Here is a 20,763-nt window from a genome sequence, read left to right as displayed (position 1 = left end):
ATATAAATAAAAAAGTACTTTAAAAGAAAAAGTCAATCCAATACATTCTATATAAGGGGGTGTATATATAGAATCATCTAGAAAACGTTCATCAGGCATGTTTTTAATATATCTTGTGCTATTCTAAAATAAAAAATTATATGAACTAGGATTTTCTAAGTTTTAATATAAAAATGACATCATGATTCAGTTCACTACTTTTCTTTCCCTTTTTTATTTTTAGTTTTTTAACTAAATTATAATATGACTTATAGTGACTTTTATCATCTCGGTTATATTGGTTCTAAGTATAACCAATTTATTTAATAATTTATCTGCATCTAAAATATAGTCTGATGTCATGATATATATCATTATTCCTTACTCTAATATCAATCATACTACATGTACATTAAAAATTAGTCACAAAATATAAAATACAAATTGAAAATAGTTAAACAAGTATTTATACATAAGTATATAATAACTGATTTAGTGAGTACTTTTTAGAGTGCAGATAGTATTTTTGCTCTAATGTACATGAATGTAACTGGGAGATGCAATGAAAAAACTAGTCATAGATGACATTTCCTATGAATATCTGTGATTTGCTGATCTAGTGTGCAGAGAGCAGCTGGTAATCAATTTGGATATGTGGGATATGAGCCACTTTGTGCCATTCCTTCCCTCTCTTTGGTTTAAGCCTTGGAGTCAACAATGGGCATTCTTGGACACAAAGATTACTTAAGGAGGAAGGAATCCCTTCATCCGGCAAGGAGTGAAGCACGTCACAACCATGAATTTCAAGTGTTTGAAGAGCATTCAGATGTTGAAACCCCTTGTGATTCAACTTCTTGAGACTTTGCATTGTGCTTATGCGCAAAGAGTTGATATTGCAAGGAAGCAACTTCTCCTCTGGGAATGAATCCATGCCCATGCATCCACCCTCAAGTTCAAAACGGTTAAGAGACTCAAGACTATCCAACCTCCAATCCTTTTGAGGTATGAGTTTGTCGCAGTAAGCTATGGAGAGTACAATCAAACTTGGAGACAGACCCCCACGTGGGAGAGATTCAATCTCTGGACATCTGTGTAAAAACAATGTCTTAAGTGATCTGAGAGAGTTCATAGCATCAGGCAATTTGTTAAGATTCTTGCAATTAGAAATGAATATGGACCCTAGATTTGGAGCATGTAGTCCTCCGTCTGGGAAAGATCTCAATCTTGGGCAATCTCTAATCTCTAGAGACTCAAGTGATGCAAGATCACCCTTAAACTCTCTGGTAACATTAACTGATTGAAGATTGGGACAATCCCATACACACAGAATTTTGAGTTCAAGGAGCAAATCTAAGGTCAAAGTAGTGAGAGAATTGCAGCTGCTCCCGATGAACAAGTGTTGGAGAAAGTCAAGCTGCTTTCTTGATTCTAAAGATGATAGATCTTCCAATCTCCTGCAGTTTCGTATGTAAAGTGTTGCCACGAAACCAAGGGAAGGTAGGGATCTAAGAGAAGAACAACTTATCAGATACAACTCCCTAAGAGTAGTTATTCCCCCTAGTAGATCATCAGGCAGGGCCTCTAAGGATTCACACCCTTCAATTTTTAGGGTGTGCAATTTGAGTGGCAATGACTTCAATTGGGACACGGTTGAAACCTTGAATATCTCAAAGGATGATCTTCCATCATCTAAATCTTCTTTTTGAAAAGTTTCTTCCTTGACAGTAGTGGGGGTATCAGTAAGAGGAAGGGTAGATGCTTGTGTAATTTTGGGAATATCAGCTTCAAGTTGATGGCTGAGCATGCTAGAAGAAGTTTCCTCTAGTTTTGGGGTCCATGTTGTATCTGAAGATGAAGAACCAAGTGGTGATCTGCTTCCTGTGGAATCAATTTCCATCCTTGCCTCATGAGAATTTTCTTCAATCTCGTTCACCAAGTGACTGTCTAGAAAACTGGAATAGGATTTTCGGGTGATGTCAAGTTCTTCTGAGAACGAAACCCGGCGTGAAGATGCTTGTGAGGGGCTTTTAGCAACATTTCTCATCAGAGTTTCATTGCATTCTTGTACCAACAATTCACATGTGCTGGAAACTTTTGGAAGTGAAGCCACAAGGTCATAGCATCTGAAGATCTCCAACTTCTTTAAAGAATCAAGTTGCTTTGGCAAACCTTTCACTAGCTTGGGACACCGAATTATACAAAGCTTAATGAGACATGGAAACTCAATACCTTCTGGTATGTTCCATTTTTTCCATTCCAACATATCACAAAATTGTAAACTCTCTAAAGATTGAAATGGCACCTGTGAAGCAGTTATCTCTCCATAAAACTCAAGGTCTATGGAACTTACTTTGGTGAACCCTTCAATGTAGAGGTCTTTAAGCAATGGCAGCAGGCCTAGTGTTGGCAAAGAAGTGCAATTTTGACAATGGCGGAGAGCTACTGATTGTAAAGCCTGGTAAGAAGGATCCCCCAACCAATTTGGGAATCGTGCACCACTGTAGTATTCGATACTTAGTTTTTTCAAGTGTTTGTGAGGTTTTAGATCCTGAAGCACTTCTGTTTCATCCTCCTCATAGCCGGGAATGCCAGAGTTCCATTGAAGCATAAGGTTATCAAGGCTCCTCTTCTCTACGAGTTTGCAATCTGAAGCATCCTTAGCACTTGCCACATTTTGCAGCTTTGAAATAGACAGTGTTTTGAGATTGGAGAGCCCTGCCAAGTCTCTTAATCCTGGACCGGTGTTGGAAACGATGAAGTCTCTAAGCGTTCGGAGACTTGTCAGTTTATGCATTTCCCAAGGCATCTCTTGCACACTGCTACCTCTGATATCAAGGTAACGCAAGCTTATCAAATCACATATTCTTTTAGGTAAACTTGTGAGTTTAGTGCAGTTTGTCAACAATAGTATCTGCAAATTATGCAGATCACAAATGGAATCTGGTAGTGTCTGCAATGGAGTGTTAGAAAGGTCAAGAAAACACAGATGAATCAGTTTTCCAATTGTAGTAGGCAAGCTAGTGATATCATAGTGAGATAAAGAGAACACCCGGAGAACATCTGGATTCAACATCATAACTTTAAGCATAAGATCAACGCGCCTAGGTGCGCGTTGAAATTGCAATGGTATAGGCAAGATTGTTCTCAAAGATTTTCCATGTTTGAGAAGAAATGATAATCCGAAATCCCGAGTGTTTCCAGAGTAGGACAAATGGTGCTTGTATGATTCTCCAAACACATAGGTGGCCAAGTCATGAACCAAATTATGCATTGTAAAACTACCACCAGAACCATAAGGCTCCAAGAAAGACCTCATGATTAGATAACCAAAGTACTCATCACCAATGTCTTCCATGCTTTTTCCATTGGTTTCCTTTAGAAAGCCTTCAGCCATCCATAACAGGACCACCTTATTCTTCTTGAATTGGTAGCCCTTTGGAAACAATGACAAATAAGCAAAGCACCGTTTAATCTGTGCAGGGAGATCAAGGTAGCAGAGTACTAGGAATGAAGGAATAGAAATATTCACATCACCTGCATGCAGAAATTTGCTCATCAGTATCTCAACCCATTGATCAAGATGAAGCTTATCTTGGAAGAGGCTCCCTATCATTTTTGCAGCCAAAGGAAGGTTTCCCAATCTGTTGACGATTTCTTTGCCAGCAGCTGCAAGTTCCTCATGTTCATTAAGGTCCATCTGCTCAGAAGAAGCATGCCCCAAAAAGATTCCCCAGGCACTCTCCATTGACAGCGAATCGAGATGCACGGTATGACTAGCAGGTGGCCCAAACAGGTTTGGCTCATCATCACATGGAGTGGATATTAGGATTATGACACTTCCTCTCGCTGCAGATTCAAGGGAATCAAGCAACATGTTCCAGTCATATGAGATATCTTCAATCTTGATGTCATCCAAGACTAGCAGAAATTTCTTCCCAGCAAAGGTTCTCTTCAATCTCTTCCTCAACACACTGAAATCTTTTTCAGAAACAAACTGCTCAGTGACTGCCTCTAGAATCTTCTTTGCCATGAATTTGAAGTTGGCTTCTGAGTGCATAGAGACCCGAGCTCTGGGCTCAAAAGACTCCCTCACATCATGGTTGAAGTAGATAACATCAGTCAAAGTAGTTTTGCCAGCACCGGGTTTTCCCACTATGTTAATCACCTTGATATATTCTTCATTTTCACTTTCACTGGTTGATAACATGATTTTCAATATAGACATCACTTCTTCATATCTTCCATAGAAACAATCTTTGGGATATTTTCCATAAAAATAAGAATGCATCACATCAGAAGATGAAGCCAATCCCTGTAGAGACTCCTTCAAAGTTGTAGCACTCCCAGTTAGACCAAGAACGTCCTTCTTTCTCACAAGAGCTTCCAAGCTCTCGATCGCGTCGCGGGTTTGAACCTTGATATCCGTGTCTGGCCTCTTTGCTGTTGAGAAGACTTTTAGTTGCAGAAGCAAAGACTTGGTAGTGGTGGTGTTGACTTGCTGCCATTGGCGTAGAAGCTCCTCCAAATGGTAAACAACATGGTGCAGTTCAATCAGCCACACCTTCACTTGTTGAGCTTTGTCTCCTTGAGAAAACTGCATCTGTTCTGCATCATCGACGAGAGCATCAAGTGTCAACAACTTATCCTTGATCTTGCGCAGATATCTGTGTGGTTTGGTTTGAGAAGTGAGGTAGAGAAGAAGGTTGTCCAACAAATCATGAAGGAAAGCAGAGAGTAAGGCTCTACCCATGCTTCAAACTTTGTAAATTACGAGCTGCAGAATTAAAGATGCTGGAAAATAATCTCTTCTCTGAGTTTTGTTCATAGTTGATAGTTGAGACAAATATTACAGACAAAATTAGTCCAACCATGCAAAATTTGAGTTGACTGGTTCTTGTATGTGGAAGACGTCTATCTTGACTGAGTGCATAATTGCATAATTGACTGGTTTGCATACAGTTTTACTTATTCCTCACAGTTCCAGTTGAATAAATGTATGCCTCTTCAAAATCTGCTTAAGATTTATTTTATTCACCACAGTTATCACGTACAGACACTGGTCAACTAAGCTAAACTCAACCACTTGTTTCTTTAATTCCCTGAGAGCATGTTAAATAGTAAGTGGACAAAAAATAAATATATAATTATGAATAATTACCATGAACTTTTACACACATACATTACCTTGACAAAGCAATGAACTTTGTGATAATAAGCTATGCATGTTTGTGATTTAGTCTTCAATTGATAAATGGACATAAACAAAATGTTTGTGTCCATTGACCTACTTAATTTTTCTTTTGATCATATTCATTATATTCCAATATATACACATTTATATCTTTAGTAGAGTCTTATATATGAGACTAAATTTAAAACATAATTTGGTATAAAATATAAATACAACTGTACAGACACCTAAAATATAGATTTTAAAAGAAAAAAAAAGGTGAAGAAAGAAATAAGTAAGATTTATATTTTTGTATATAAACACTAAAAATGAATTTAAATAATGAAAAAAACTATTATATGTACACACTTTGTATATTCAAATATATTTTCCATTATAAAAATGAAGTAACTAGTAAAAAATATTATTTATACACTAAAATTAATCACGATGAATTTGTGTATAAATATATGTGTTAATTTATTTTTATTATGTATTTTATATTTTAATATATATTTTATAAAAAATTCTAAAAAATTATTAGAATTTATTATTTTTTGTCATCACTTAATCATTAACTTAATTTTTTTAGTCTAATTTTTTTAATCTAGTAATCCAATAACATATAATGATGTCTAATGTTAATAGCTAATTTTAGTGTATATTTAGCATGATTATTTTACCAAAGCATTGTTATTACTTATTACTTAAAATAAATGTAATTTTTAAAAAATTTAATAATTATATAAAAAATAAAAGAATAAAGACTATAAATACTAACATTCAACCTAGCTATGTTTAATAGAAAGTACAGGGAATCAAGGACCAACTTTTAGTTATGTATTTTTGTAAGGATCACCAAGACCCCACCTAAGTTGGAACGTCATGAGTATCTAGGTGAAGATGTTTTCCTACTTCAGCAGGAACTATATATAAAGTCATATTCAAGCTCCACCAATAACTTCCTGCTTGAACGACAAACTCTCAGCTCTCTTTCTCTACTAACTTTGACATTTCTACGCCACAATTAATCAAAACGAAACCGGTGATAAATGCATGGATGGATGCGAAACATGAAGATAGAACCCGTCATGTACATATGTATTTTACGTAAGTCTGCATTTCGTTCATTCCATAAATCATTATCATCACTAGGTTTATCATTTAGTGAATGGTAACAACTAAGAATTTCTCTTATCCCATCTCCTAACAAAAGAAAACAAAGAAACAGAAACCACAAATCCAAACTATCCCAGCCATGGGTAGAGCCTTACTCTCAGCTTTTATTCATGATTTGTTGGACCTTATTGCTTCTCCACAAAATTCTCCAAGGATGAAACCGTACAGCTACGAGGAGCAAGAGCTGGTGGCAAAGTTGCAGATCCTTGATGCCCTCGTGGATGACGCAGAGTGGAAGACCTTCTTTGCAGAAGGAGGAGGCAAAGCGCGAGATGTGAAAGACTGGTTAAATGAACTACAACGCGCCCTTTACCATCTGGAGGATCTTCTGCTGCGGATCGTGAATCCCCGAAAGTCTTTGCTTTCGTACGGACGACGCTTCTTCGTCAGCGTCGTCTTGCGGAAAACAAAGAACCAACACGTGGATCATATGGTGAAGCTCAAAATCCATGACACCATCAAAATCTTGGAAGCTCTAGTCACACGGAAGGATTTGCTTGGCCTAACTGCCGCCGGTGCTACGTCGAGGGAAAAGCCTCTGCAGCAACAAGGATGGTGGCCTCCATCTCCGGCTGTGCTACATTCCTATCTGGATGGCACCTTTCCCAAACAATGCTTCGTTGGGAGAGATGACGAAATAAAGTCTGTATTAGGAAAACTTTCATCGGCCACTCAGGAAGATGGAAAACATGTCAAAGTGATTAACATAGTGGGAAAAGATGGAGCGGGTAAGACTGCACTTTCTGGTGTTATCTACGACAGCGACAATGTGACTCAGCTTTTCGAGCGCAAAGCTTGGATCACTGTACCTCCCAAAGCCACTGTTAACACCGTTGCAAAGAAGATTCTTGAGGAACTCAAGGCTGCTTTTAGTTTAGGCGATAGTTTCGATGAATTGATGGAGAAACTGGCGGCTGAACTTGGGGGGAGGAAATTTCTGCTGGTGTTGGATGATATCATGGTAGAAGATGATGGCTTACACAAGTTAATTGCTTCCTTTGAATCCGCAGCAGCAAGAGGGAGTGCCTTAATCCTCACGTCTACTCCCCATGATGACAATCCAGAACTGTTCATGATACCTGCTAGTCATGTTGTGCTTCTTGATTCGCTGTCAACAAAGAATATGGGGTCAATCTTCTCGGCGCATGCTTCTTCGAGACAGATGAACCGTCCTAAACTGCAAAAGGTAGCAGCACAAGCTGGCTACGAAATTATAAGGAATTTGGGAAACCTTCCCCTGGCAGCAAGAATGATAGGGAGTCTTGTCCAAGATAAGCTAAGTGTTAATAAATGGGTTGAGATGAGCAGATTGTTGGATGCAGGTGATGATATTGATGTCAATCTCCATCCCATCCCTTTGTTTCTGGCACTGTGCTACCTTGATCTCCCTGCACAGATTAAATGGTGTTTTGCTTACTTGTCCTTGTTTCCAAAGGGTTACCAATTCAAGCAGACGGAAGTGGTCCTCTTGTGGATGGCCCAAGGCTTTCTGAATATGAATACATCTGGTGATAAAAGCATGGAAGAAATCGCCGACGAGTACTTTGGTTATCTAGTCATGAGGTCACTCTTGCAACCCTGTAGTTCTGGTTCTGGTGTTAGTTTTACAATGCATAATCTGGTTCATGATTTGGCTACCTATGCGTTTGGAGAATCATACAAGCACCATTTGTCCTATTCCGAGGATATTGAGGATTTCCCAGACCAATCCATTGTTGAAAATGGAAGAACGTTGAGAACAATTTTGCCATTATCTTTGTCACTTGAGCAGGCACTCACCAAGTTTGACATTAAGTTGCTTGAGTTTGTAGTTAAGCAGTTGAATCCAAGGGTCTTCCGGGTCCTCTCTTTGTCTCGCCATTATGTCACTGACTTGCCTGCTTCAATTGGAAGACTGAAACATCTTTGTTACCTAAACATCTCTTACACTGCAGTTAAGACACTTCCGGATTCCATCTGTGATCTGCTCAATTTGCAGGAACTTATCACCACAGGCTGCAGTTCACTCAAGAGTCTCCCAGAGAGAATATCCAATTTGGTTAACTTGCGTCACCTTGATGTCAGACATAGCGGCTTGCAAGAGATGCCTTTGGGAATGCATAAATTGACAAGTCTTCGGACATTGACAGACTTTGTTGTCTCTGCAGATGGACCGGGGCTCGCAGATTTAGCAGAGCTTTCCAACCTCAAAACACTCTCTATTTCCAAGTTGCAAAATGTGGCATGTGCTAAGGATCCTTCAGATGCAAAACTCTCTAAGAAAATCCTTGATGATCTTATGCTTCAATGGGGCAATGGCAATGGCAACAAATGGAGGGCAATGGAAGTGCTTGAAAATCTCAAACCTCATAAAGACTTGAAGAAACTAACACTTGAATACTATGATGGTGCAAGATTCCCGAATTGGTTGGGAGATCCATCTTACCGGGCTTTACAATTAGTAATTTTGCGCCACTGTGGAGATTGCAATTCTCTGCCGACACTGGGGATGCTGCCATTTCTTAAGGACCTCTTCATTGAAGGGTTCACTCAAGTAAGTTCCATAGGCGCTGAGTTTTCTGGGGAGGTGAAGCCTTCATGGAAGCCATTTCAATCTTTAGAGAGTTTACAGTTTCGTGATATGTTCCAATGGAGAGTATGGAACATATTAGAAGGCATTGAATTCCCTCGTCTCACTAAGCTTTATATAATAAGGTGTCCCAAGCTGGTGGGATATTTGCCTAAGCAACTTGTTTCTTTACAGAAGTTGGAAATCATTGGATGTTCTAACCTTGTGCCTCCACTTCCCATTGTTGATGTTACATGTAAAGTACTTGTTCATGAAAGTAATGAAATTTTGATGACTAGTGTAGCTCGAAGCTCAGAAGGTACCTTGTACAGCAAAGACTTGCATGAAATCTTCCTAGGATCCTCTTCAAAGTTTACAATCACTAACCCCAGATGTGAAATTGAAGAAATTTCTCTTGAAAGGAGTTTGGAGACTGAATCTCTTGATTCTCTTTCAATTCCAGATTCAACAATGATTCAAGATCTAAAGGAAGCTTCCACTAAGATGCTTAGTGATCAAGTTAAAGATGATATTCCCAAGGGTAAAGTTGATATTCTAAGCATTCCACATCCAGATACACCTGAAACAATGGCTCCTGTCAAGATAGAAAATTTATCCAACCAAGATTCAGATGATCAGCGATCATCCTTTGAAGTATTGAAGGTTTCAACTGTATCCCAATTGAAGTCATTGCCTCCCACGCTGCACAGCCTAAAAATTGAAGGGTGCGAGTCTTTAGAGGTCCTACCAGATGATTTACTTGCAGGATTAACAGCTCTTAGCGAGTTTTATCTGATTAGTTGTTCTTCTCTTACATCCCTTCCTTGCCTTGGTTCTGTGACAACCCTTTACATACGTAACTGCAGAAGATTGGAAAATCTGTCATCTTTAGCATCAAGAAAGCAACTTGCCTTTCTCCGCCATTTGTCTATAGGGAGCAGTTGTGATTCTCTCACTACCTTGACCTTAGATTTGTTCCCAGAACTCAAAATTCTTTGTATATGGGATTGTCCCAATCTTCAGTCATTTTGTGTTACCAAAGAGATCAAGGGTTATCTCTCATCGCTTGAGTCCTTAGAGATTAGAGATTGTCCAAAATTGATGTCTTTCCCAGAAGGAGGACTACTTGCTCCAAACCTAGCATCCATATTCCTTTCCAACTGCGAGAATATTAAGGAATTGCCCAAACCTATGACCACTCTCACATCCCTCAAGACATTGTTTTTACATAGATGTCCAAAGCTTGAATGTTTACCCTTTGGGGGTTTGCCTTCGAGTTTAACTTTACTCTCCATAGTGCATTGTGACAAACTCGTGCCACAAAGGAGTTGGAGGTTGCATACTCTTGAGTCTCTCAACCGTTTCGAACTTGAGGGTGGATGCATGGGCATTGAATCATTTCCAGAGGAGAACTTGTTGCCATGCAATATCAACTCTCTGCGCATAAGCACAATGCAGAGTCTCAAGAAGCTGAACCAAAAGGGGTTTCAACACCTGAATGATCTTCATACACTTGAAATTCATTGCTGCGACATGCTTCGGTCCTTTCCTGATCAAGGGCTTCCTTCCTCCCTCAGAAATCTGTGTGTCCAGGAATGTCCTTTGCTGACTCCAAAGCTTAAAGCCAAGAGAGGAAAAGAATGGCACAAAGTGGCTAACATTACACACATCCAAATTGATCACCAAGTACTCTCTTGGCAAAATGGGCTTGCACATCCCTGAAGATTATATACACACACGCACACAGAGAGAGAGATGACAGGCACTTTTTGTAAGTTCATAGATCATTATTCTGGGATATATCATCCATGACTAGCTATTTCACCCCATGTTTATCGTTCACTTATTTATATGTTCAGTGATATATTAGCATGAATAAGTTACTTAAATAAAATAAATGACAATTAAAATTACTTATATACAACTTTCACAAAAGGATTACTCATATATAATTCTATATAAACCATTATAGAGTGTAGCTGTTTACAAAAATAACGGAAATTGCTGTAGGCTAGCGCAATTTTCATGTAGCACGTGAATGATTAGAAACCGCTACAATGTGTAGCGATTTTTGAAGGAGGTGAAATAAGCATAAATCACTAGAGGCAGAAGAAGTTTATGTTAATATGTTCTCCAGGGTAATTTGCTACTGCTTGTAGCAGATTATACACATGTTTACAAGAGGTATATGGGCAACAACCAACAAGTGTCTTCCCTTTTACGTTGTTTTGGGTATAGAGAACTTGTTTTGGTTTTTTACCGTATCTTTCATTCACGTAAGCAAGGACAAGACCGAAATTTAAATCTCTAATACTAATGAGTTAACAATGAGACCAGCCTAATCTAATTAATTTGTGACGTGAATTAAAATGAAGTTATTTTATTAAATTTTTTATAATGGACTTACTATTTTAAATAAAATAAAATAAATTTTAATTTAATCTACAAAATAAATTATATAATTTGCTATTTTTTGTATAGTACATAAGGCACTTTTTATATTTATTTTTTATTTTCATCTACCATATCATATACAATAAAAGTTTAGACCTTGTGGTATTATAAAAAAAATAGCAAGTTATATAAAAACAAAATTATATATAAAAAAAATAGAATTAAACATATCACATATAATATTAAATACAAATTTAATAATAAAAAGAGAGTGATAAAATATAAAAATAAATTCCTATTGTAAATAGTTTTATTTTGATAAAAAAATCGTATAAACTTTTTAAATGGTTTTATTTTGATATAGCAATCAAATCAATGTTCGTTTATTTTTTATTTTTTTATATTAAAATGTAAAAAAGGTAATACTTGACAATATAATATAAAATACGTTAATTCTTTAATTTGGAACTTATTTAAGATTAAGTGAAATATGTAACTGTTGCTGCAGGATCCCACTGCTATTAATATTAGGGGTGCTCGCAGTGCGGTTTGGATTGGATGCTTTTAAAAAAAATCTGATCCGATCCGATCCAATTTCAAGCGGTTTGGATTGGATTGGATTTGCGGTTTTATAAATTAAAAAAATTAAATACATATAACAAGTCTCAAACATCAAATTTTAAATAATCAACAATGACCACATAACAAGTTTCAACAATATCTTAAAAAGCCAACAATAACATAACAATAGAAATAAAATTATAGGTTAGTTAAAATAAATAAATAAATAACATTTTGAACATAAAATATTTATTAAATAATAATAATATGAATAATATAAAAATATATAAAAATTTGAACATATTATAAGTATAATTGTAAATATAATAATAAAATAATAATATTATAACACATTGTACGGTTTGGATTGAATTGAATCGGTTATGAAAATTAAATCCAAAATCCGATCTGATCCAGCGGTTTGCAAAAAATATAATCCAATTAAATCCAAATTAGTGCAGTTTTAATCAGTTTTCGATTTGGATTAAATTAGATGAACAGTTTAATTTGGATCAGTTTGGATTTGAACACCCCTAATTAATATCACAATACTATTAATAAAATTCTTATCTTCTTTATGGATTAAAAAAATTAATTCTAACAATTAAATTTAAAAATTAAAAGAAAAGTACAAACTAAATAAATAATATAAAAATAAAATAATTTATTTTGTAGATTAAATTAGAATTTTATTTTATTTTTATTTAAAATAGTAGGTCTATTATAAAAAAAACTTTAATAAAATAACTTAATTTTAATTCATATCACAAATTAATTAAGTTAGGTTAATCTAGTTCATTAAGTTATAGACATAAATTAGTTCCCGGCCTACTCCAACTGAAATACAGTAAAAAATTATAACAAAATTTATATACCCAAAATTAAAACAATCCTCTCAACTTTTGATTTAACTCTTTCTGCAAAAGGATTGAGAGAAGAAGCATAATCTCTTACCTGATCCAAGGTGGTGTGAAAACCAGAATCCATCTTGTCTAGCAAGGTTTTGGTGGCAATCTCATCCAGAAACTCATGATAGTGTGTTTGGAAAGAATTTAGTTTTATGTTACTTGTATACTACTACTTCATTATACAATACAAAAATACAAGTGTTAACTTCGATATACATCATCTCAATATTCATACAATGTCTATAAATAATGTGTTAAAATGATATTTCTTCATTGAAGTCAACTTCATTACTTAAATCCCTCATCTTTCCACAAGCAATCTTTTCTGGATTACATCAGGAAGCAGGAGGATTAGTGTCTTTTCTGGATCCTCTTCTAGTGTGAAAAAATTTTCTTTTTTATCTTCTGCTGGATATCCTAGTATAACAGGACTAATTTCTCATGCCTCCTTTTTAATTGACTTGTTCATTTGATTGGCAGTATGAAAAGGTGTATACAAATATCCAATCAGAATAACTGTTTGATTCAACCACTGAGAGTCTAAAAAATTTTACAAATTAATGCATTTATCTAATTAAATAACTAAGTAGAATTTTTAATTCATAGCACCTATATAGGTAATACCATCATTACTATATGAATGCTTGTGATCTAATCTTCAATGACTCTGAAGGGTATGCGAGAAACTAGGCTCCAGTATTCCCCAGTGTCATTCTCACAATGCACTTTTAACAATGGACATGCTCTGATGGTAAGATGAGAAAGGGAATGAACAAGTGTTTCTAAGGGTAGAGATGCAAGCTTATGACAAGCTTTAATCTTGAGAATCTTGAGAGATACCATGTACTGAATTCCAGTGTGATCTAGAGAAGTGAGACTAGGAAGTCCACTGATGTGAAGGGAAGTGAGTGATGTCATTGCCTGAAGACCCCATGCAGCCTCAGGTAAGAGCTTAGCACAGTTGCTGATAGAAAGCGACTCGAGTTTCGGAGCAGGCAATCCTCCTTCAGGAAATGAAACTAGTTTGGAGCAGTCCTTCAGTTTCAATTTCCGAAGATACGGGAGACTATTTGGAGCAGAAGAAATCACATCAAGAATGTCACAGTCATGTACACGAAGATCTTCAAGTTTGTTGAAGAGGGACAATGGAAATGAGACGAGAGAATCACAGCAACGCTGCAAGTGTAATCGCTCAAGAGCAAGGTAGTTTTGGGACACCTGCATCACACTTGGGGGATGGAATAGCTGTAAATTTCTGCATTCATAGATCTCAAGTGATCTAAGACTACTTGGTAGACCTTCCCTGGAGATGTTGACCAAAGATGAACAATTACTTATGGTCATGGCTTCCAGACATTCATTTCCCTGCATCATTTCCTCAGACAACGAAATCAATGCATCGCAATTAATGAGCTCGAATTCTCTCAATTTCGGAACCCGTGACGATGAGTTTGTGAGAGCTTGGCATGCAGTGATCACTAATTTATTTAAGAGAGGAAGTTGATCTGGTAATTGTCCAGTCAATTTCGGACAACTCTTTATATGTAGCTCTTGAAGCAAAGGGAATCCTGCACGCTGTTCAAGATTGCTTGCTGACCACTCTTTCCAATTTGGCATGTCCTCGAACTTCATTACTTTCAAGGATTTGAATGGCTCATTTCCATTGCCGTAGAATTCCAGACCAACCTTTTGTAGACCTTTCATCCTTTCGATATATAGTTCTTCGAGGGAAGGAAGTTGTCCAAGCGATGGCAATGATGAGCAATTCTCGCAATCTGCAAGATGTAGAAACACCATGCTAGAGAATGCAGAGCTCTCCAGCCAATTTGGCAACTTACTTCCACCAAAATTCTGAATCTTCAGCCTTTTCACATTCTGATGTGGCTCTAACTTGTTGAGTACATCAGCTTCACTTTGTAAACTATGATTTGTAGTTGTCCATTTGAATTCTAGCTCATGAAGATATTTCTTGTTCTTCAAGCTGGCATTGGAAGCTTCTCTTGCATCAGCTACATTCTGCAAGTTTGCAATTAACAATGCTCCATGAAGTTCCGACAGCTCCCCCAATTCACTAATTTTAGATCCCCTGCTGCCACTCACAACAAAATTAGTCAGCACTTGAAGGGATTTTAGTCTACCGAACTTCTCCGGCATCTCAGTTACACTGCATCCACTAATGTCAAGATGACGCAAATTAACAAGCCTGAACATGTTTGCCGGTAACTTGTTGAGACGATGACAGCCAGACAAAAGCAATATCTCCAAGTTATACAGAGTGCTGACAGAATCAGGAAGATGGTCAATTTCAGTGTAGGCAAGATTCAAGTACCGTAGATGCATCAAGTTTCCAACTGAATTTGGCAATTTGGTAATTGGATAGTATGACAGAGAGAGCACACGCAGGCGCTTCAATTTTGGTAACAGAACTGAAACCATACTGGTAATCGAAGACGTGCAGCCAAAGGGTGAGAATTTGAATGGTAAGAAAGTCCTAAGCTGCTGAAATTCAGAGAAGGACTCAAATTTTTCAGGGGCATCATATATGCCTTGAAAATATGATAAATGACGAGCCAAACTTGTAGTTTTGCTTGGATTACCATCCTCTAGCTTGTAACAAAAATCTCCTGCCACATACTGTGCCAAGTCATTGATAAGATCATGCATCACAAAGCGCAACTCGTGGTGAGTGGTCTGATGAAAGAATGACCTCGATAGTAGCTCTCGGAAGCATTCATCGCCTACATCTTCCATTCGCTTTTCGGGTTCTGGTTGTGGCAGAATGCCTTCAGCCATCCATAAATAGATCAAGTCCCATTTTTTGACTTCATAGCCTTTGGGAAAGATGGAGCAATAAGTAAAGCATCGCTTCAACTGTGACGGAAGATGACTATAACTCAATCTCAAAGCAGGAAGTATGCTACTTCTAGCACTTGGTAACTCCCATATCTGACTATTGGATATTCTTTCCCATTCCTCGGCATCATCTTTAGAACGCAGAAGACTCCCCAATACTTTTACAGCTAGAGGGAGGCCATTGCATTTTTTCAATATTTTCTGGCCAATTTCTGCTAATACAGGACTCTCATCTGGGTTCCCACACTTGAAAGCATGAGTTGAGAACAACTTCCAAGCATCATCACGCGATAGAAGCGATAGAGAATGAGTTAAATCAGCACGAATTGCCATTGCAACGGTTTGACTGCGTGTGGTGACAATAATTCTACTTCCCCAACTTCCTAATAAAAAAGGCATTTGGAAGATGTCCCAATCAAGAAAGTTTTCATTCCAAAACCCATCCAAAATAAGTAGAAACTTTTGTCCTGATAATCTCTTCTTGAGCTTGATTTGGAGTACATTCAAGTCTATGATGTTTGAATGTGACAAAGTCAAGGAATGAAAAACTTTCTTGGTTATTTCAGACACATCAGATGTCTCCGAAACAGAGGCCCATGATCTTAACTGAAAATGGTTCCTCACCCTTATGTCATTGTATAAAACCTGAGCAAGAGTGGTCTTTCCTACCCCTCCCATCCCAACAATTGCAGCCACAGGCACCCCTTCTCCATTCGATTCTCCCGAAAGCAGAAAATCGATGATCTTCTCCTTATCATCATTCCTACCATAAACTCTAGTTTCATCCACCAAAGAAGTCGTAGCAGAAAGTAATGAAAGTGATCTAGTACCTACACCACCTTCCTTAAGACCAAGAAGATCTTTATGCTCTATTATAGACTTCAACCTCTCAACAATCCTCTCAACTTTCGATTTAACTCTTTCAGCAAAAGGATTGAGAGAAGCAGCATAATCTCTTACCTGATCCAAGGTGGTGTGAAAACCAGAATCCATCTTGTCTAGCAAGGCTTTGGTGGCAATCTCATCCAAGATATCATCAGCATCATAAGCAGCATTTCTGAGCCTATCAACCCAATCCTTCACCAAAGGATCAATGAACTGTTTCTCCTCAGCATCACTAAGCACTGAAGTGACTGACAGCAAGAGCATCTTCAACTTCTCTAGGAGTGCCTCATCAAGATGGTTGCCCCGGAAGAACTCTATGAGCTCATGGCGAGCTATTCTGTCCAACAGCACTTGCAGGAAGGCAGAGACAAATGAACCAAGCATATCAACCATGTTGCCGTGAATATCCTGAAACAAATTGAAAACTGAACAAGGGAAAGGAATGTAATGGTTATTGCTTGATTTCTGGTGTTCAGAACTCCTTGCTGTTTTGAGAAATAGAGAGGATAAAGGCTTGTGTGCTTGGAGACTAGAGTAATTGACTGGGGCTTTGAGACAGTTGACTAAGGAACTTTCTTATTAGTTGCAATGAAAGAAGCAGATTAATTATAAATGCATTCTGGTCTTCTGGACCCACCTTGTTTGCTTATGGAAATGATTCTTTCATAGATATAATTCTTTTATACTCATTTCTCAATAATTTTATTAAAAGAAGAAATGAATACCGGGTTATGGGCCAAACATAATATAGTAACAGGATTTTTCATCAAGTTTATGGCCTTCAATGCAACTAAACCCTATAGATTCGTTTTGTAAACAAACTAACACCAAAATTATAGAACTAATTTATGGAATGTACTTATATTTCTTGCAGGCATAGCAATTAACATTTTTCAAATATTCCAGCCTAGGTTTTCTAAATTCTAACCACAGATTGAGGAAGCAGAAAATAATCCTGCAGATACAATTCAACTGAAATTTTGTAAGTTTACAAATTTTCACAACTTTGACAAATATTTATAAACAGACAAGGTGGGTACAAATTTTCACATGTTGAACTAACATGTTAAGGAAATCCACCCCATTTCTGACTTCTGATTGAGTGAAGTCTATTACCCTAAATAATACAAATCGAATCAGATGACCCAGAACCAAGCTATTACAGACCCAGCAGCCAGACCAATAACTAAGAACAATACACTCACAATCCCTGCAGTTTCTGCATGCTGCAACTTTACCATTTTAGGAGCCAAGATCATCAACACACTGGTCAGGTAACCATTGGTAAGACCTAACAGGCTAGTCAGTATCGTCACTGGGATCTCAGTGCGGAAGAACTTTGGACCATGCAAGCACCCTAGGAAGAGAGGGAAGAACAACAATCTCACTATGCAACTAACTACGGCAATGTTTCCATTTTCTAGTAGGTACAAAGAAGTCAGAGACTTGCCAACAAGATCAAACACATTGTAGCAAGTAATGAGGAGAATGGGATACCAATCCTTGATAAGCTGAGAGTGCACATCCTCTGTTATGTAACCGGGAAAAATTGCAAGAGTCACTAAATATATGAGAACAATGCCGAATCCATACCACTTGATTCTTCCAACAACATCCCATACAGTTGACCTCCACACAGATCCGGTCAACTGAACGCTGTCTTCATTCCTGGTGACAGTCTGCATCTTAAGCTCCTTGTAGTACTGCATAACAGGAAGCTTGTCAACCACGTTGTAGAAAACCATGCATACGAACATGACCACAATCGATACAGAAAAGTAGAGATTCGCACTCTTTCGTAGACCAGAGGCATCTTGTGAGTAAACAGCTTTCGTGAAAATCCTCAGGACAGAAACAAGTACCCCTGTTTGCATACAGAACCCCATTCAATCAAAGGGAACAAATCAATGATTCCACACATTATTTAATATATTTAGCATATAACCCTAGATCCAGAATATTAATATGCTTCAGATCCCGGGGCCAAGACACTGAAAAGAGAACCAACATAAAATAAGAGCTATGATCATACCAAGCACCATTTCCGGTTCAATTATTTTCTATTCCCTCATAATTAATATGAACATAAATCCTTAGGCAAATAAGATACCAAAGACCCAAGCATCTAGTCAACTCTATCATAAAAAATGCAAATGCATCAATGATCATCACATCAGAATAACAAAACACTATTTCTCTCGATGAACATATCACACGCAAAGCAAACAATGCATCTATGATCCACCAAAAGAACATTAATACTACCAGTACTAACACTAAAAAGCTTCAACCTTTTTACAAAATCACAAAACCCCATATGAAAAAATAATAATAATAAATAGTAACCATCAAGTCAAAATAGAAGCTAAGAGCTTACCGGAACCAGCAGTGCCAGCAATGACAGCTTGCATATACCTCTCCGGCAGCTCACCGGCGGAGCCAACAATGGACCCCTGAACCAACGCATCCGCCACACCGGAAAGCCCGACAGCCCCAACCGTAACGTAAAACCCGGCATATACCCCGACCCGACCCTTAACATAGAAGGCGTCAAGAAGAGGAACAACGAGCAAGGAAACAACGAAGAGAGCCAAACCGACGGTGATTCTGACGAATGCGTTTGACTTGTGGCTGTAGAGGATGATGGCGAAGAGGCCGACGAGGCCGACGAGCATGTAGACGACGGCGAAGACTCGGTCAACGCTGGCATCGGGGTAGAGATAGGAGAAGTAATCAACGGCTGTGATGAATGCGTTCCATGGAAGGAGGTAACCGAATCCGAGGGAGAAGTAGATGATATATGCCAAGTGGTAATCGTCTTTCGGTGGAGATTTTGCGGTGATGGTGGTGGTTCGCGGTGGGTCGTGGAGGAGGAGGGTGGAGGATTCTGATTCTGGATCGTGGTTTGATTCTTCTCCGGTGAAACCCATTTTCTTGGGTTGGGTTGGGTTTGGTTGGGTTAGAGTGCTTTTTAATAGAGAGAAAAATCCTACCTTCTTTTTCTTCTGCGTCAAAAACGGAGGGTCGTTTTCAGTTTTCAAGTATACGACATGACATCACTTCCATTTTCAACTCTTTTATTAATATATTTGGCGGTAAAAATTGAGATGAAGTCAATGTCACGTAAAATTGATTGTATCTAAGTTTTCACTATATTTTTATATTGATTGATTATCATTTAAATAAATGAATGAATATAAATATAAAAGCCTTGATAGCTCTATAAACTATAAAGTAGCAGATATTTTGTTGAGTTATTGTGTCTGCATATCGGATATATTTTGAACATGAATACTCGTTCGATATACGTGTTTTTTATGTCTAGCAGTGTCTTAAAAAAATTCAAATACACTTAAATATACTTAAATATCATTACATATCAGTCTATCTAACTTTATTCTTAATATATATTCTTGAAATGAGTTTAAAAATAATATTTTAAATATGTTATATAATTAAAAAAAGAGATTAAAGATAGTTAAAATAATATATATATATATATATATCAATAAAATATTAAAATATTATTACAATTATTCATCTAAAAAATAATTTATATTTTTTTATATGTCGTGTCTTTATATCTGAAAAAAATTTGAAATTCGTGTGTTTATATGTTTCATATCCGTACATCATTGCTTAATATTATAAATTTGTTATAGGTTTAATTATTTTATCGATCTCTATAATTTTACTGAATTTTTAATTAGGTTATTATATATTTTTTCTTTTTGATTGAGTCCCTATATTATATCAAATTTGTAATTAAGTCTCAGTTATGACAAAAATATTAAAATTAATAAAATATTTCATTTAACAAAATAATTATGTCTAATATTTAACTGAATATTTTTTGTAATTTTATAAAATATTTTATTAATTTTAATATTTTTATTATAATAAAGACTTAGTTACAAAATATAATATAATATAAAAATTAAATTAAAAAATATATATAAAAAATTCTAATTAAAAGTTTGATAAAACAACAAGAAGACACGGACTAAATAAAGATTTATTATATATTTACTTTTTACTCCCCAAATATAACTTGGGGTTTTATAATACTTCTATACCAAGTGTCAATTTCTCATAAAAATATTAGATAGAAGATGAGATTTAATTTCGTAATAATTAAAAATTCTAAGTGTTGCAATGTCATGTTGATTAATCCAATAAGTTCACTAATCTCTAGAGCTTCTGCACCAAAATATATGTGACGGCTTTGATCAATTACTGAGTGTGTGTATAACATATTAACATGAAGTTACTACGAATTCTTTAAC

The 20,763-nt window shown here is 36.7% G+C and overlaps 4 protein-coding genes across 4 annotated transcripts; 1 reads left to right on the top strand and 3 right to left on the bottom strand.

Annotated features, from left to right (window-relative positions):
- Nucleotides 1–409: 409 nt before the first annotated feature.
- Nucleotides 410–4,820, bottom strand: LOC130969147 (putative disease resistance protein At3g14460). Its single transcript, XM_057894757.1, has one exon. It carries the CDS (start codon nucleotides 4,727–4,729, stop codon nucleotides 596–598), a length of 4,134 nt encoding a protein of 1,377 aa, XP_057750740.1. The 5' UTR covers nucleotides 4,730–4,820; the 3' UTR covers nucleotides 410–595.
- A 1,587-nt stretch (nucleotides 4,821–6,407) lies between these two features.
- LOC130965609 (putative disease resistance protein At3g14460) lies at nucleotides 6,408–10,706 on the top strand. The gene has a single exon (XM_057890377.1). It carries the CDS (start codon nucleotides 6,408–6,410, stop codon nucleotides 10,596–10,598), a length of 4,191 nt encoding a protein of 1,396 aa, XP_057746360.1. The 3' UTR covers nucleotides 10,599–10,706.
- Nucleotides 10,707–12,991: 2,285 nt separating this feature from the next.
- On the bottom strand, nucleotides 12,992–17,093 carry LOC130967771 (putative disease resistance RPP13-like protein 1). Its single transcript, XM_057892776.1, has one exon. The coding sequence runs from the start codon at nucleotides 16,868–16,870 to the stop codon at nucleotides 13,391–13,393; it is 3,480 nt and encodes a 1,159-aa protein (XP_057748759.1). The 5' UTR covers nucleotides 16,871–17,093; the 3' UTR covers nucleotides 12,992–13,390.
- A 318-nt stretch (nucleotides 17,094–17,411) lies between these two features.
- On the bottom strand, nucleotides 17,412–19,448 carry LOC130969603 (equilibrative nucleotide transporter 1). Its single transcript, XM_057895398.1, has 2 exons — nucleotides 18,855–19,448; nucleotides 17,412–18,341 (listed from the first exon to the last, which is right to left on the bottom strand). Exons 1-2 carry the CDS (start codon nucleotides 19,405–19,407, stop codon nucleotides 17,614–17,616), a joined length of 1,281 nt encoding a protein of 426 aa, XP_057751381.1. The 5' UTR covers nucleotides 19,408–19,448; the 3' UTR covers nucleotides 17,412–17,613.
- Nucleotides 19,449–20,763: the final 1,315 nt, after the last annotated feature.

This window comes from Arachis stenosperma, chromosome 3 (genome assembly GCF_014773155.1).
Source record: "Arachis stenosperma cultivar V10309 chromosome 3, arast.V10309.gnm1.PFL2, whole genome shotgun sequence".
NCBI classification, from domain to species: domain Eukaryota; kingdom Viridiplantae; phylum Streptophyta; class Magnoliopsida; order Fabales; family Fabaceae; genus Arachis; species Arachis stenosperma.
The sequence above is the reverse complement of the archived record's forward strand: the minus strand, read 5'-3'. Positions and strand labels throughout refer to the sequence as shown.